Raw genomic sequence first — 14924 nt, 5'->3', positions numbered from 1 at the left:
CTCAAAGGCTGTCTGGAGCAAGGCAGTCTGGAGCACTTAGCTGGAAAATCGGGAACCAAGGGAATAGTGTCCTATTCCCATTACCCACTTTCTACTTGTCACAGCTCTGCCTCCGGAAGACCTAGAATGTTGGAGGTGGGAGAGTCATGGGCATGGCACAGGGGCTAGAAACATTATCTGCAGGGTAAGTCACTTGACTTCTCTGGGCCTCAGGTTCCTCATCTGTAAAATGGAGCCTCAATCCCTGTTCTCCCTCCTACTTAGACTGTGAGACCCATGTGAGGCAGGAATTGTTTCCAACATGATTAACTTGTATCGACCCCAGTGTTTGACACTTATAGTAAGCGCTTAAATACCATAATCATCGACTCCTATCCCTCAGCCGTCCTCAGTCGTTTCCCCACTGTCTCCGCCAGGCACCTCCCTTCAACCTTTCTTTCCCCATCCTGTTCACCCTCCGCCAACTACATTCTCTCCTACATCCCGATAGGGCCAAACCCTGTGGCAGGAACTTACATGGTGCATGTTCCTTGTTTAATGCTTGAGTCTCAATAGGGTAATAGGGTAAAACAACACATTTTGTCTTGATTGATAACCATTTTTTACACTGATTAAATCTCTTGGGGAAAATGAATCACTTCAGTTGACTCAAAGCCATAAAGGGATAAAGCTTTTTTGTATTTGACTGAATACAAATGGAGAAGCTCAAATATTGGGAACAGGCTTATTTTCTGTTCAAGTTGGGACGGACCCGTGTTTCATAAAATGCTGTAATCTTCCAAAACAATCCTTTCCGGATAAACTCTTTTTTCGAAATATTAGCCAAAAACAATGTTTAATTTTTAAATAAACCAGACATCTCTCAGATGACACCCAGTCGAAGGGGAAACGTCATCTTTAAGGTCCTAAATTCTTGTTTGAAAATCTCTTCGGTAGAGGAAGCAATGATTGTGATAATAAATAACAGAAAGATAGCGGTAGGTGTTCGAAATGACACAACTGAGGAAGGGCTACAGTTCTGTAAAATATATATATATGTATATATATTTACGTATACACCCCTTTTAACCAATTTATCGTTCTTTTTTTTTTGCCATTATCCAATGTTCAGTTACACTCACTATTACACTACACGTTGGCAATACACAGTGTTGCATTAGTGCCGCCGAAGCCAAACGAGTTGGTAAGAGCAATGCGTCTTTTTCCAATTTTCCACTCTTGGGCAGCCAGGGGTACATAATTTAGATCAAATTCTGGTTCTGTACAATCCAGGTTTAGCGTGGGTGGTAAGGTTGCATGATAACAGGCCAAGGCAGTAAAAGCTGCCTCCACTGCCCCTGCCGCCCCCAGCAGATGTCCCGTTGCTCCCTTGGTTGAAGACACCGCGAGGGTGTGAGCGTGGTCTTTAAAAACCTGTTTGATGGCTTTGTTTTCCGCAGCATCTCCTAACGGGGTGGAGGTGGCGTGGGCATTGACGTAGGATATATCTTCAGGATGTACTCCCGAATCTTTTATTGCAGCAGCCATACATCTAATGAAACGGGAAAACAAAAAACATCGCTGTGATACATTAATGAGACGAAATTCAGCTGTCTCCAGCTCGACTACCTATATGGCTAACGTATAATACACCTGCTTTTCTAATGGCATTTAAGTGCTTACTAAGTGCCAGGCGCTGTACTAAGCTCTGGTGTAGTTACCAGCTAATAAGGTTGGATACGGTCCATGTCCCACAAGAGGCTCACAGTAATAATCCCCATTTTACAGATGAGGGAACTGAGGCACAGAGAAGTGAAGTGATTTGCCCAAGGTCACACAGCAGCCAAGTGGCAGAGCCGGGATTAGAACCTAGGTCCTTCTGACTCCCAGGCTCTTGCTCCATCCGCCATGCTGCTTTTCTGCTGTTGCACCTACTGCCCCAGGGGAAACATGACTGGAAGTGAGAAGAGTGTGAGAGAGAGGCATTGAGAAAACCAGTAATCAACCCCTTCATATGGGCTCTCAGTCCCAATGTCTTTGGGACTGGGCTGAGGTTTGTCTGGCATTTCTGAAAGATTATATAATCATCACCATACATCCACAGTACATACACAGACTAAAAACGATCCCATCTACTACTATCAAAGCCCTATGAGATTAAAATGTGGGCTGGATTTCCTCTCTGTGCAGAGACAGGGGATTCTTTCAGATGTATTTATTATGATGCTACAAGTCTCACGAGAGGCTGGAAATTGCAGTGCTTAACTAGACACATCCCCTTTATTCTGGACGGCTGTTCTGTCTGAGAAAGGACTCCTGCATCAGACCTCGGATGACTGTATACTTGTTTCCACCAGAAACTGATGGCAGGATTAGGAAATGTTCTTTCATTCATTCATTCAATCGCATTTATTGAGTGCTTACTGTGTGCGGAGCACTGTACTAAGCACTTGGGAAGTACAATTCAGCAACAAATAGAGACAATCCCTGCCCACAATGGGCTCACAGTCTAGAAGGGGGAAGACAGGCATCAAAACAAGTATACAGGCATCAGTAGCATCATTATAAAGAAATAGATATATATACATCATTAATGAAAATAAATGGAATTATAAATATTTACATATATACACAAATGTTGTGGGGCAGGGAGGGATGGTAGAGCAAAGGGAATATTTTGGGGCAATGGGGAGGGGAGAGGGAGCAGAGGAAAAGGGGGGGCTTAGTGTGGGAAGTCCTTTGACAAAGCATGTCCATTTAGCTAAAAGTACAAAGTGGTGTCGGGAAAAACAGGTGTGCACCTTCCCGTCTCCTACCTCACCTTGCTTCTCTCCTACTACAACCCAGCCTGTATACTTCTCTCCTCTAATGCTAACCTTCTCACTGTAACTCAATCTCATCTCTCACTGCCAACCCCGACAATTACTGTCCCCGCCCTTCAAAGTCTTACTGAATGTACATCTCCTCTAAGAAGCCTTCCCTGACTAAGTCCCACTTTCCTCTTCTCCCACTCCCTTCTGTGTCACCCTGACTTGCTCCCTTTATTCATTCCTCCCTCCCAGCCCAACAGCACTTATGCACATCTGTAATTCATTAATTTATACTAATGTCTGTCTCCCCCTCTAGACTATAAGCCTGTTGTGGGCAAGGAATGTGTCTGTTTACTGCTATATTGTACTCTCCCAAGCGCTTAGTACAGTGCTCTCCACACAGTAAGCGCTCAATAAGTACGACTGAATGAATGCATGAGCCATCAGATAGTGGGTGAGCATTATAAACCAAGTTTATTTCAATTCAGGGTTTTGAGAGAATGCAGCCCCCACCTTATAAAACTGGATAGACTTCATGGATTTAAGCCGTTTAATTTTTGATATCCCTGCCTCAACCACCATTCCTGTTACTAGTCACAGACATCTACCACACACACCCCCCAAGCCCCTCCTCCAACTTTCTGAACCATTTTCCATACTTTTCTCACATTCCTTCTGTTTCTTTAACCCTACATTGATGTTTGAGATCTTTAATATTCACGTGGATGTTGCCGACAACCCTTCCGCTGACCACGTCATCTCACTCAACTCCTTTTCCACCCCACCTCACCCACTCACCTGCTTGGCCACTACCTAGTTTTCCCTAAAGTGTATCAGTTTCTAGTCTTTCTAAATTGAAAACCACTTCCCAATTCCCTGGGACTTAGTCTTTCACAAATCTGCTGAATAGTTCTAACTTAAAAACTACACTTACAGTGGCAAGGGAAACCTTATGGGTGCAAACAAATGTTCTGAACGGCCTTTGTAAACTGCATTGCACGGGTGGGAGAGGTCTATTTTAAATGAGCCACTCTTCACATTTTCTTCACATCCTTGTAAAAGAAATCTAAGTAACAATGTACCGCATCCTCCCTCAGCGCTCTTTCTATAAAAGTTAAAAGGTTTTCTCAACTATGGAACCGTTTCACTTATTCTGGTAGAGGGTCTCATAAAATAACCCAAATGAGAAGCACCTTGCCCATCAGAGAAAAAGCATGGAAGAGACGGACAGGATTTGGACAACATTTACCTCAGAGCACCATCTCCCTCAGGATCCGGAGCTGTTATGTGACAGGCATCTCCAGAGAGTCCATACCCCAAGATTTCAGCGTAAATCCTGGCCCCTCTTTGTACGGCGTGCTCGTATTCTTCTAGGACCAGCACAGCCGCACCCTCTCCCATCACAAATCCATCTCTCTTTGGATGGAATGGCCGACAGGCCACCTTCGGGTCTGGGTTAGTGCTGAGCGCTCGAGCCCTGGCAAATCCGGCTAGTGACAAGGCACTAATGCAGGCATCTGTTCCCCCAGCCACCATCATCTTAGCATCGCCGTAGGCTATAAATCTAAATGAATCTCCCACGGCATGGGCTCCTGTGGTACACGCAGTTGATACCGCATGATTGGGTCCTTTGAGTTTATACCGAATGCTCACCTGACCGGCCGCCATATTAACCAGAATCCTCGGAACAAAGAATGGGCTGACTCTGTTGTAGCCTTTTGCTTCAAACATTCGGGCTGTTTCAGAGACAACTTCAAGGGGAATCATTCCCATACCAATTGCTACCCCTGTAGTCACTTGGTCGGCTTCCGACTGAGGAGACCAGCCGGCGTCTTTAAGCGCTATCTCGGCAGCTCCAATAGCCATGCTGGTGGGAGAAGACATGGCCTTGATTTCTGCCTTGGACAAAAAGCTTTCTTCACTGAACTGGCCTTCACCATTTCCTCTTGGCACGAAAGCAGCAACTTTGCAGGGAATATTTTTATACTCCTCTCCCTCTAAGGAAGCAATACCACTTTCTCCCTGGATAAGGTGGTGCCACACTAACTGGGTCCCAACACCAAGAGGAGTCACTAAACCAATGCCCGTAATTACCACCCGCTTTCGGAGCCTGGACACAGGTACGACGCTGAAAGACCTTGGGTTGAGTTTTAAACATTGACGTCGTTTGAAGAGTTTATGAGAAGGGCTTAGAATTTTCCATACACCTGGCAAACACTGAGGCAGCATGATGGCAAGTTAGATTATCAGAACTCCTGTAAAAGATAAAAAAAAACAACAAAAAAATGAAGTAGATCACTGATTTAATAAATTGCTATTGTAAGTGTAATCTTTGGAAGGTGCTTTTCGTGGTTCTGAAACACCAACTACCCCCGATGCAGCTGGGGTTTCAGGAAGGCTTGGCACTTAATTCAGGCTTTCTGAAAATGGTTTGGTTTTCCTTTAACTATAAACATCTTCAAAGACAAATGGGGTTTTTTACTGATTTGTTCAACCAAAAGACATACAAATGAAGACAGCCGTCAGAGGTATTGGCTAAAATCTTTCCGTGTTGCAGGTAAAAGAAGTGGAAGACCACGGCCTCGGGAGTCAGAGGTCGTGGGTTCTAATCCCTGCTCCGCCACTTGTCAACTGTGTGACTTCCCCAGAGTCACACAAATACCATCATCATCCTCATCATCAGGTTGTCACACGTGGGGCTCACAGTCTTAATCCCCATTTTACAGATGAGGTAACTGAGGCACAGAGAAGTTAAATGGCTTGCCCAAAGTCACACAGCTGATAAGTGGCAGAGCTGGGATTAGAACCCACAACCTCTGACTCCCAAGCCTGTGCTCACCTTGCATCTATCCCAGCACCTACAGCAATGCTCGGCCCATAGTAAGCGCTTAACAGTCAATGGTATTTATTGAGAGCTTACTGTGTGCAGAGCACTGGACTAAGCGCTTGAAAAGTACAATTCGGCAACAGATAGCGACCATCGCCGCCCAACAACAGGCTCACAGTCTAGAAGGGGGAAAAATACTAGGTTGGCAGCGGTGGGATTCAAACCCACGTCTCCGGGGAGACTAGCGTAGCTTATTCATTCATTCAATAGTATTTATTGAGGGCTTAGTATGTGCAGAGCACTGAATTAAGTGCTTGGAATGTACAATTTGGCAACAGATAGAGACCATCCCTGCCCAATAACGGGCTCACAGTCTAAATGGGGGAATGATGGTGTTTGTTAAGGGCTTACTACGTGCCAAGCACTGTTCTAAGCGCTGGGGCAGATACAAGGTTATCAAGTTGTCCCACGTGGGGCTCACAGTCTTAGTCCCCTTCTTACAGATGAGGTAACTGAGGCCCAGAGAGTGAAATGACTTGCCCCAAGTCACACAGCTGACAAGGGGCAGAGCTGGGATTCGAACCCATGACCTCTGACTCCCAAGCCCATGCTCTTTCCACTAAGCCACGCTACCAAGTCTTCAACCAAATGCTATTATTATTATTTCATTATTATTATTAAAAGGCAAGATCAAAGGAGGGGACCTCGTAGACCGTATTGCTGCCTCTCCTCCTCCTTCCCCCCGCTCCCAGTCAGTTCCAAGGGGTAATAATTCCTACGACCAAAGGAGCTGCAGCAAAGGATCCAAAATCCTTCGGTTTTTGGCAATCCCAGTGGTTGCCTCTCAACCTTCGCATGAAACAAAAAGTCCTCACTCTTGGCTTCAAAGCTCTCCATCACCTTGTCCCCTCCTACCTCACCTCCCTTCTCTCTTTCTCCTGCCCACCCCGCACGCTCCGCTCCTCTGCCGCCCACCTCCTCACCGTCCCCCGTTCACGCCTGTCCCGACGTCGACCTCTGGTCCATGTCCGACTGCTGACCTGGAACGCCCTCCCTCCTCACCTCTGCCAAACTCACTCTCTTCCCCTCTTCTACTGACAGCTCACCTCCTCCAGGAGGCCTTCCCAGACTGAGCCCTCCCTTTCCCTCTGCTCCTCCTCTTCTCCACCCTCTGCTCTTCCCCCTTCCCCTCAGGACTCTACCCACTTGTATATATTATTTATTGCCCTATTTATTTTGTTAATGAAGTGTACATCCCCTTGTGAGTTTGCGCCTCACCTGGAGCACCTTTTGTTTTAGGTTAGCAGCGTGGCTCGGTGGAAAGAGCCCGGGCTTGGGAGTCAGAGGTCATGGGTTCGAATCCCAGCCCTGCCACTTAGCTGTGTGACCGTGGGCAAGAAGTCACTTCATTTCTCAGTTCCCTCATCTGTAAAATGGGGATGAAGACTGTGAGCCTCACGTGGGACAACCTGATTACCCTGTATCTACCCCAGCGCTTAGAACAGTGCTCCGCACATAGTAAGCGCTGAACAAATACCAACGTTATTTATCTTGATGATGTTGTCTTGTTTTTGTTTTGTTCTCTTTTGGCTCTGCTGTCGGGCTCCCCACTTTAGACTGCGAGCCCGTCATTGGGCAGGGAGGATCTCTGTTGCCCAATTGTCCATTCCAAGCGCTTAGTACAGTGCTCTGCACATAATCAGCGCTCAATAATTACTATTGCTTTGTTCTGTTTTGTTTGGCTCTGCTGTCGGCCTCCTCCCTTTAGACTGCGAGCCTGTCATTGGGCAGGGATGGTCTCTGTTGCCCAATTGGACATTCCAGGCGCTTAGTACAGTGCTCTGCACATAGTCAGCACTCAATCAATACTATTGAATAATAATAATGTTGGTATTTGTTAAGCACCTATTACATGCAGAGCACTGTTTTGAGCGCTGGGGCAGATACAGGGTCATCAGGTTGTCCCACGTGAGGCTCACAGTTAATCCCCATTTTACAGATGAGGTCACTGAGGCCCAGAGAAGTGAAGCGACTAGCCCACAGTCACCCAACTGCCAAGTGGCAGAGCTGGGATTCGAACCCATGACCTCTGACTCCCAAGCCCAGGCTCTTTCCACTGAGCCATGCTCCCTCCCACCCTCTGCTCCTCCCTCTCCCCTCAGCCCTGTGCTCATTTGTATATATTATTCATTATCCTATTTATTTTGTTAATGAGGTGTACATCCCTTGATTCTATTTATCTTGATGATATTGTCTTGTTTTCGTTTTGTTGTTTGGCTCTGCTGTCAGTCTCCCCCCTCTAGACTGTGAGCCCGTAACTGGGCAGGGAGGGGCTCTATCTGTTGCCCAATTGGACATTCCAAGCGCTTAGTAATAATAATAATAATAATAATGTTGGTATTTGTTAATAATAATAATGTTGGTATTTGTCAAGCGCTTACTATGTGCAGAGCACTGTTCTAAGCACTGGGGTAGACACAGGGGAATCAGGTTGTCCCACGTGGGGCTCACAGTCTTCACCCCCATTTTACAGATGAGGTCACTGAGGCCCAGAGAAGTGAAGCGACTAGCCCACAGTCACCCAACTGCCAAGTGGCAGAGCTGGGATTCGAACCCATGACCTCTGACTCCCAAGCCCAGGCTCTTTCCACTGAACCATGCTCCCTCCCACCCTCTGCTCCTCCCTCTCCCCTCAGCCCTGTGCTCATTTGTATATATTATTCATTATCCTATTTATTTTGTTAATGAGGTGTACATCCCTTGATTCTATTTATCTTGATGATATTGTCTTGTTTTCGTTTTGTTCTGTTTGGCTCTGCTATCAGTCTCCCCCCTTTAGACTGCGAGCCCGTCACTGGGCAGGGAGGGGCTCTATCTGTTGCCCAATTGGACATTCCAAGCGCTTAGTAATAATAATAATAATGTTGGTATTTGTTAATAATAATAATGTTGGTATTTGTCAAGCGCTTACTATGTGCAGAGCACTGTTCTAAGCACTGGGGTAGACACAGGGGAATCAGGTTGTCCCACGTGGGGCTCACAGTCTTCACCCCCATTTTACAGATGAGGTCACTGAGGCCCAGAGAAGTGAAGTGACCTGCCCACAGTCACCCAGCTGACAAGTGGCAGAGCTGGGATACAATGTTCAGTACACAGTCAGCGCTCAATCAATACTATTGCTTTGTTTTGTTCTGTTTGGCTCTGCCGTCGGCCTGCCGCCCCCCGCCCCCCCTTTAAACTGCGAGCCTGAAATTGGGCAGGGAGGGGCTCTATCTGGGGCTGAGCTGGAGCTTCCAAGCGCTTAGTACAGTGCTCTGCACGTAGGCAGCGCTCAGTCAATAGGACGGAATGAATCCAAAATGAAAAGGTCGGGGTTTCCCAAGCGGGATGAACCATTTACTGCGAGGCCTCAGGCCTCAGGCCCGGCCTGGGCCCAAGCGAGGGCCAGGGGAAGGCCTGAGGGGGGGGAGGGGGGACGAGGAGGGAGGAGGGGGGAGGGGGGACGAGGAGGGAGGAGGGGGGAGGGGGGAGGGGGGGAGGGGGCGGCCCCCCCGTACCTGCTCTTTCCCCCCCGCGTCGCGTCGATGACGCCCCGACGTGGTGACGTCAGCGCCGCAGCGGTCGCGCGCCGCGTCCTCCAACCGCCGGACGCCTTCCGGAGACTGAGGCCCGAAGAGTCGCGCATGCGCGGGGAAGGGGCGGTGCCTTCCTGCCTTCCTCCATTCATTCATTCATTCATTCATTCATTCATTCATTCATTCATTCATTCATTCATTCATTCATTCGTATTGATTGAACGCTCACTGAGCTAAGAAGAAGGAGGGTAGCCCCCTCCCCTAAAGAAAAAGATAATGGCATGGCTCCAAATGAAGAAGATAGCCTCCCTCCTCACCTCCGCCCCACTCACTCTCTGGCCCTCCTCTTCCAAGCCCTGCTGAGAGCTCGCCTCCTCCAGGAGGCCTTCCCAGACTGAGCCCCCACCTTGTCATTCATTCATTCAATCGTATTGATTGAGCGCGCACTGAGCTAAGACGAAGGGGATAGCGCCCCTAAAGAAAAAGATAATAGCATGGCTCCAAATGACTGAAATAGCCTCCCTCCTCACCTCCGCCCCACTCTCTTCCCCTCTTCAAAGCCCTGTTGAGAGCTCACCTCCTCCAGGAGGCCTTCCCACAATGAGCCCCCCTTGTCCTTCATTCAATCGTATTGATTGAGCCCTTACTGAGCTAAGAAGAGGGGGGAAGCTCCCCTAAAGAAAAAGATAATGGCATGGCTCCAAATGAATGAAATAGCCTCCCTCCTCACCTCCACCAAACTAGCTCAATTCCCCCCTCTTCAAAGCCCTACTGAGAGCTCACCTCCCCCAGGAGGCCTTCCCAGACAGAGCCCCCCTTTTCATTCATTTCATTCATTCAATAATCGTATTTATTGAGCGCTTACTATGTGCAGAGCACTGTTCTAAGCGCTTGGAATGTACAATTCGGGAACAGATAGAGACAATCCCATTCATTCATTCATTCATTCATTCAATCGTATGTATTGAGCGCTTACTGTGTGCAGAGCACTGTACTAAGCACTTGCAATCTACAATTCGGCAACAGAGAGACAATCCCTGCCCAACGACGGGCTCACAGTCTGAAGCAGCATAGCCTAATAATAATAATGTTGGTATTTGTTAAGCGCTTACTATGTGCAGAGCACTGTTCTAAGCGCTGGGGTAAACACAGGGGAATCAGGTTGTCCCACGTGGGGCTCACAGTCTTAATCCCCATTTTACAGATGAGGGAACTGAGGCCCAGAGAAGTTAAGTGACTTGCCCACAGTCACACAGCTGACAAGTGGAAAGAGGCCGGGCTTGGGAGTCAGAGGTCATGGGTTCTAATCCTGGATCCGCCACTTGTCAGCTGTGTGACCTTGGGCAAGTCACTTCACTTCTCTGGGTCTCAGTTACCTCATCTGTAAAATGGGGATGAAGACTGTGAGCCCCACATGGGACAACCTAATTCCCTTGTATCTATCCCAGCACTTAGAACAGTGCTTGACACTTAGTAACCATTTAACAAATACCAACATTATTATTATTATTACTAAACTGGGGAGACAGCAAAACAAAACAAGTAATCTGGCATAAATATCATCAAGATAAATAGAATCATAGAGATATATACGTCATTAACAAAATAGAGTAATAAATAATATATACAAATATACACAGTGCTTTGGGGAGGGGAAGGGAGAAGAACAGAGGGCAGAAGGAGGAATGGGGAGGGGAGGAGGAGCAGAGGGAAAGGGGGGCTCAATTTGGGAAGGCATCCTGGAGGAGGTGAGCTCTCCGCTCTTCCTCCCATCTCCATCGCCCTGACTCCCTCCCTCTGCTCTATCCCCTTCCCAGCCCCACAGCACTTGTGTATACTTGTACATATTTATTATTCTAATTATTTTATTCATGATGTGTACATATAATTCTATTTCTCTATTTTGATGTTATTGATGCCTGTCTGCTTGTTTTGTTTTGTTGCCTGTCCCCCCTTCTGGACTGTGAGCCCATTGTTGGGTAGGGATTGTCTCTATCTATTGCCAAATTGTACTTTCCAAGCGCTTAGTGCAGTGTTCTGCACAGAGTAAGCACTCAATAAATACAATTGAATGAATGAAACGATCAGTTTGAGCTTTATGTCCTCGGTTACCTCATCTATAAAATGGAGGTTAAGACTGTGAGCCCCATGTGAGATATGAACTGTGTCCAACCTGATCAGCTTGGATCTACCCCTGGGCTTGCCACACTGCCTGGCAATAGCAAGCACTTAACAAATACTATAAAAAAAAAATCCAGTCCCCTGCCTTAGCACTGATGTATTTATACCCATCCTCAGCAACTTTGTATATGTTTATTTTGTATGTATAATAATAATTATGGTATTTGTTAAGTGCTCATTTACTAATAGAGAAGCAGCGTGGCTCAGTGGAAAGAGCCCGGGCTTGGGAGTCAGAGGTCATGGGTTCGAATCCTGGCTCTGTCACTTGTCAGCTTGTGTGACTGTGGGCAAGTCACTTCACTTCTCTGGGGCCTCAGTTACCTCATCTGTAAAATGGGGATGAAGACTGTGAGCCTCTCGTGGGACAACCTGATGACCTTGTATCTACCTCAGTGCTTAGAACAGTGCCCTGAACATAGTAAGCGCTTTAACAAATACCAACATTATTATTATTATTATGTGCCAAGCACTGTTCTAAGCAAAGGGGTAGATACAAGGGAATCAGGTTGTCCTACATGGGGCTCACAGTCTTGATCTCCATTTTACAGATGAGGTAACTGAGGCACAGAGAAGTTAAGTGGCTTGCCCAAGGTCACCCAGCAGAAAAGTGGCAGAGCAGGGATTAGAACCCACACCCTCATTCAATTTCTCATGCAAACATTGCTGCAGCATTTCATCCTGACACACTTGAACCTGATATTACTCGTCTGTCCTGTCCAGACTGTGAGCCCATTGTTGGGTAGAGATTGTCTCTATTCCCGAATTGTACTTTCCAAGTGCTTAGTACAGTGCTCTGCACACAGTAAGCGCTCAATAGATACGATTGAATGGTATGTCTGCCTGCCTGCCTCCCCCATTAGACTGTAAGACCCTAGCAGGCAGAGAGGGTGTGCTTTGTTTCCGAGCTCCCAGTAGAGCGCTCAGCCAATAAACATTCATTCAAATGTATTTATTGAATGCTTACTGTGTGCAGAGCACTGTAGTAAGTGCTTGGGAAAGTATATTATGAGAAGCAGCATGGCTCAGTGGAAAGAGTGCGGGCTTTGGAGTCAGAAGTCATGGGTTCTAATCCCGGATCTCCCACTTGTCAGCTGTGTGACTTTGGGCAAATCACTTAACTTCTCTGGGCCTGTTATTTCCTCTGTAAACTAGGGATAAAGACTGTGAGCCTCACATGGGACAACCTGATCACCTTGTATCACCCCCAGCGCTTAGAACAGTGCTTTGCACATAGTAAGCGCTTAACAAATATCACCATCATTATTAGTATTATTACAATACAGCAATAAAGAGTGACAATCCTGCCCACGAGCTCACAGTCTAAATAAATACCCTTGTCCAGGAACCACCCAGGAGGAGGTTTCCCCAGCTCAAACAACTCCACTGCAGCTGGGGGCATCTCCTGATGTCTGTGCAACCATTCATTCATTCAATAGTATTTATTGAACGCTACTATGTGCAGAGCACTGTACTAAGCGCTTGGAACGTACAATTCGGCAACAGATAGAGACAATCCCTGCCAAGTGACGGGCTCACAGTCTAAACAGGCAAAGATGAAGTCCTGGGCAGGCCAAGAGAGTAGTTCTGTACAGCAGACTGGCTTCGATCAACAAATAATCACATATGGAATGATTGCCTTATTGCAAGAAAAAGACCAACAGTACATCTTTCTGAAGGATTTGTCTAATGTTGTGATTTCCACTGTCAGGCTTAACACAAAAAAACACAAAAAATATGCCAAAATAGCCTTGGGTGGAATGATTAAAAGTCATTAGGTTTCTTCTCTTTTGGAATTCTATTTAACAATAGTGCCACCAAGTGACAAAAAATTCAGTGGTGGATGTTTATTTGCAGAAGCGAAATCTGAAGAAAATTAATTAAAACAAAAAAAACCCAACCTAAGTGTACTACAAGCAAATTGAAGCTGATACAGGATTAGAATATTCCTCTAAGGTTCAAAGCATCAATAGTAGCTAATAATAATGATGATGAGAGTAATAACAATAATAATATTCATTAAGCACTTACTATTTGCCAAGCACTGTACTGAGATCTGGGATAGATACAAGATAATCAGGTACCACATGGAGCTCACAGTCTAAGTACGAGGGAGAAGAGGGATTGAATCCCCATTTTACAGATGAGGTAACTGAGGCATGAAGGAAGCAGCATGGCAGAGTGGATAGAGCATGGCCTGGGAATCAGAAGATCCTGGGTTCTAATCATGGCTCCGCCATTTATCTGCTTGTGGCCTTAGTTCTCTGGTACCTCAGTTACCTCATCTGTAAAATGGGGATTAAGATTGTGAACCCCCATGCGAGACAGGGGCTGTGCCTCACCTGATTTGATTGTACTCACCTCAGCTCTTAGTACAGTACCTGGCACATAGTAAGCACTTAAAAATACCACAATTATTATTAACAAATACCACCACAGAGAAGTTAAGTGCCTTGCCCCAGGTCACAAAGCAGTTAAGTGGAAGGACTGGGATTAGAACCCAGGTCTTCTGACTCCCAGGCCTGTGCTCTTTCCACTAGGTCACGCTGCTTCTCATGAAAAGCTGAAAAGAAGGTATGATAAATCCAATATCTTCTGGTTTTTGAAGGATTATTATGAAGGCCATATATAAGGGATGAAAGGTGAAAGTGACATGACCCTACCTGGGGGATTGGTGTTATGGGCTTAGTCGACCAAAGAGGGGAAGCCCCTCTGGAGGGGGTGGGCCCTAGACGATGGCCCAGGGAGGGATATGGAGGTCCAGGAGGAAGGAACCTTCAGGGAAGGACAGACAGGAGTGGTGTCTAGTAATAATAATAATGTTGGTATTTGTTAAGCACTTACTATGTGCAGAGCACTGATCTAAGCGCTGGGGTAGATACAGGGTAATCAGGTTGTCCCACATGAGTCTCACAGTCTTAATCCCCATTTTACAGATGAGGTAACTGAGGCACAGAGAAGTTAAGTGACTTGCCCACAGTCACACAGGTGACAAGTGGCAGAGCTGGGATTCAAACCCATGACCTCTGGAGCCAAGCCCATGCTCTTTCCACTGAGCCATGTTGCTTCTCTTGTAGCAGTATCAGGCTCTGCTCTTAGCAGGGTGTCACGGGAAGCATCTAGAGGGAAAGACCGGGTTACAGAGGGCAGGGTTTTCCCAGCTGCTCCCAAAGATGTGGAGAAAACAACTTTGGGTCAGGGTGACAGGAAGTTCCAGCAAGTTCAGTGACCTTGGGTAAGTCACTTAACTTCTCTGTATCTCAGTTACTTCACCTGTAAAATGGGGATTAAATCTTCCTCCCTCTGATTTAAACTGTGAATCCAAGGTGGGACAGGTACTGTGTCCAATCTGATTACCTTGTATCTACCCCCAGACTCAGAACAGTCCTTGACACATAGTAAGCACTTAAGTGCCATTAGAATATATATCTATCTGTATATATATATATATAGAGAGAGAGAGAGAGAGAAGCAGCGTAGCTCAGTGGAAAGAGCCCGGGCTTGGGTGTCAGCGGTCAAGAGTTTGAATCTCAGCTCTGCCACTTGTCAGCTGTG

The 14924-nt window shown here is 46.6% G+C and overlaps 1 protein-coding gene across 1 annotated transcript; it reads right to left on the bottom strand.

Moving 5' to 3' along the window:
- Window positions 1-657: 657 nt before the first annotated feature.
- On the bottom strand, window positions 658-9264 carry OXSM (3-oxoacyl-ACP synthase, mitochondrial). The gene is made up of 3 exons (XM_029070011.2): window positions 9174-9264; window positions 4039-5044; window positions 658-1531 (listed from the first exon to the last, which is right to left on the bottom strand). The coding sequence occupies exons 2-3, from the start codon at window positions 5016-5018 to the stop codon at window positions 1129-1131; spliced, it is 1383 nt and encodes a 460-aa protein (XP_028925844.1). The 5' UTR covers window positions 5019-5044; window positions 9174-9264; the 3' UTR covers window positions 658-1128.
- Between the last annotated feature and the right edge of the window lie 5660 nt (window positions 9265-14924).

The sequence above is a fragment of the Ornithorhynchus anatinus genome, chromosome 8, assembly GCF_004115215.2.
Source record: "Ornithorhynchus anatinus isolate Pmale09 chromosome 8, mOrnAna1.pri.v4, whole genome shotgun sequence".
NCBI classification, from domain to species: domain Eukaryota; kingdom Metazoa; phylum Chordata; class Mammalia; order Monotremata; family Ornithorhynchidae; genus Ornithorhynchus; species Ornithorhynchus anatinus.
The sequence above is the reverse complement of the archived record's forward strand: the minus strand, read 5'-3'. Positions and strand labels throughout refer to the sequence as shown.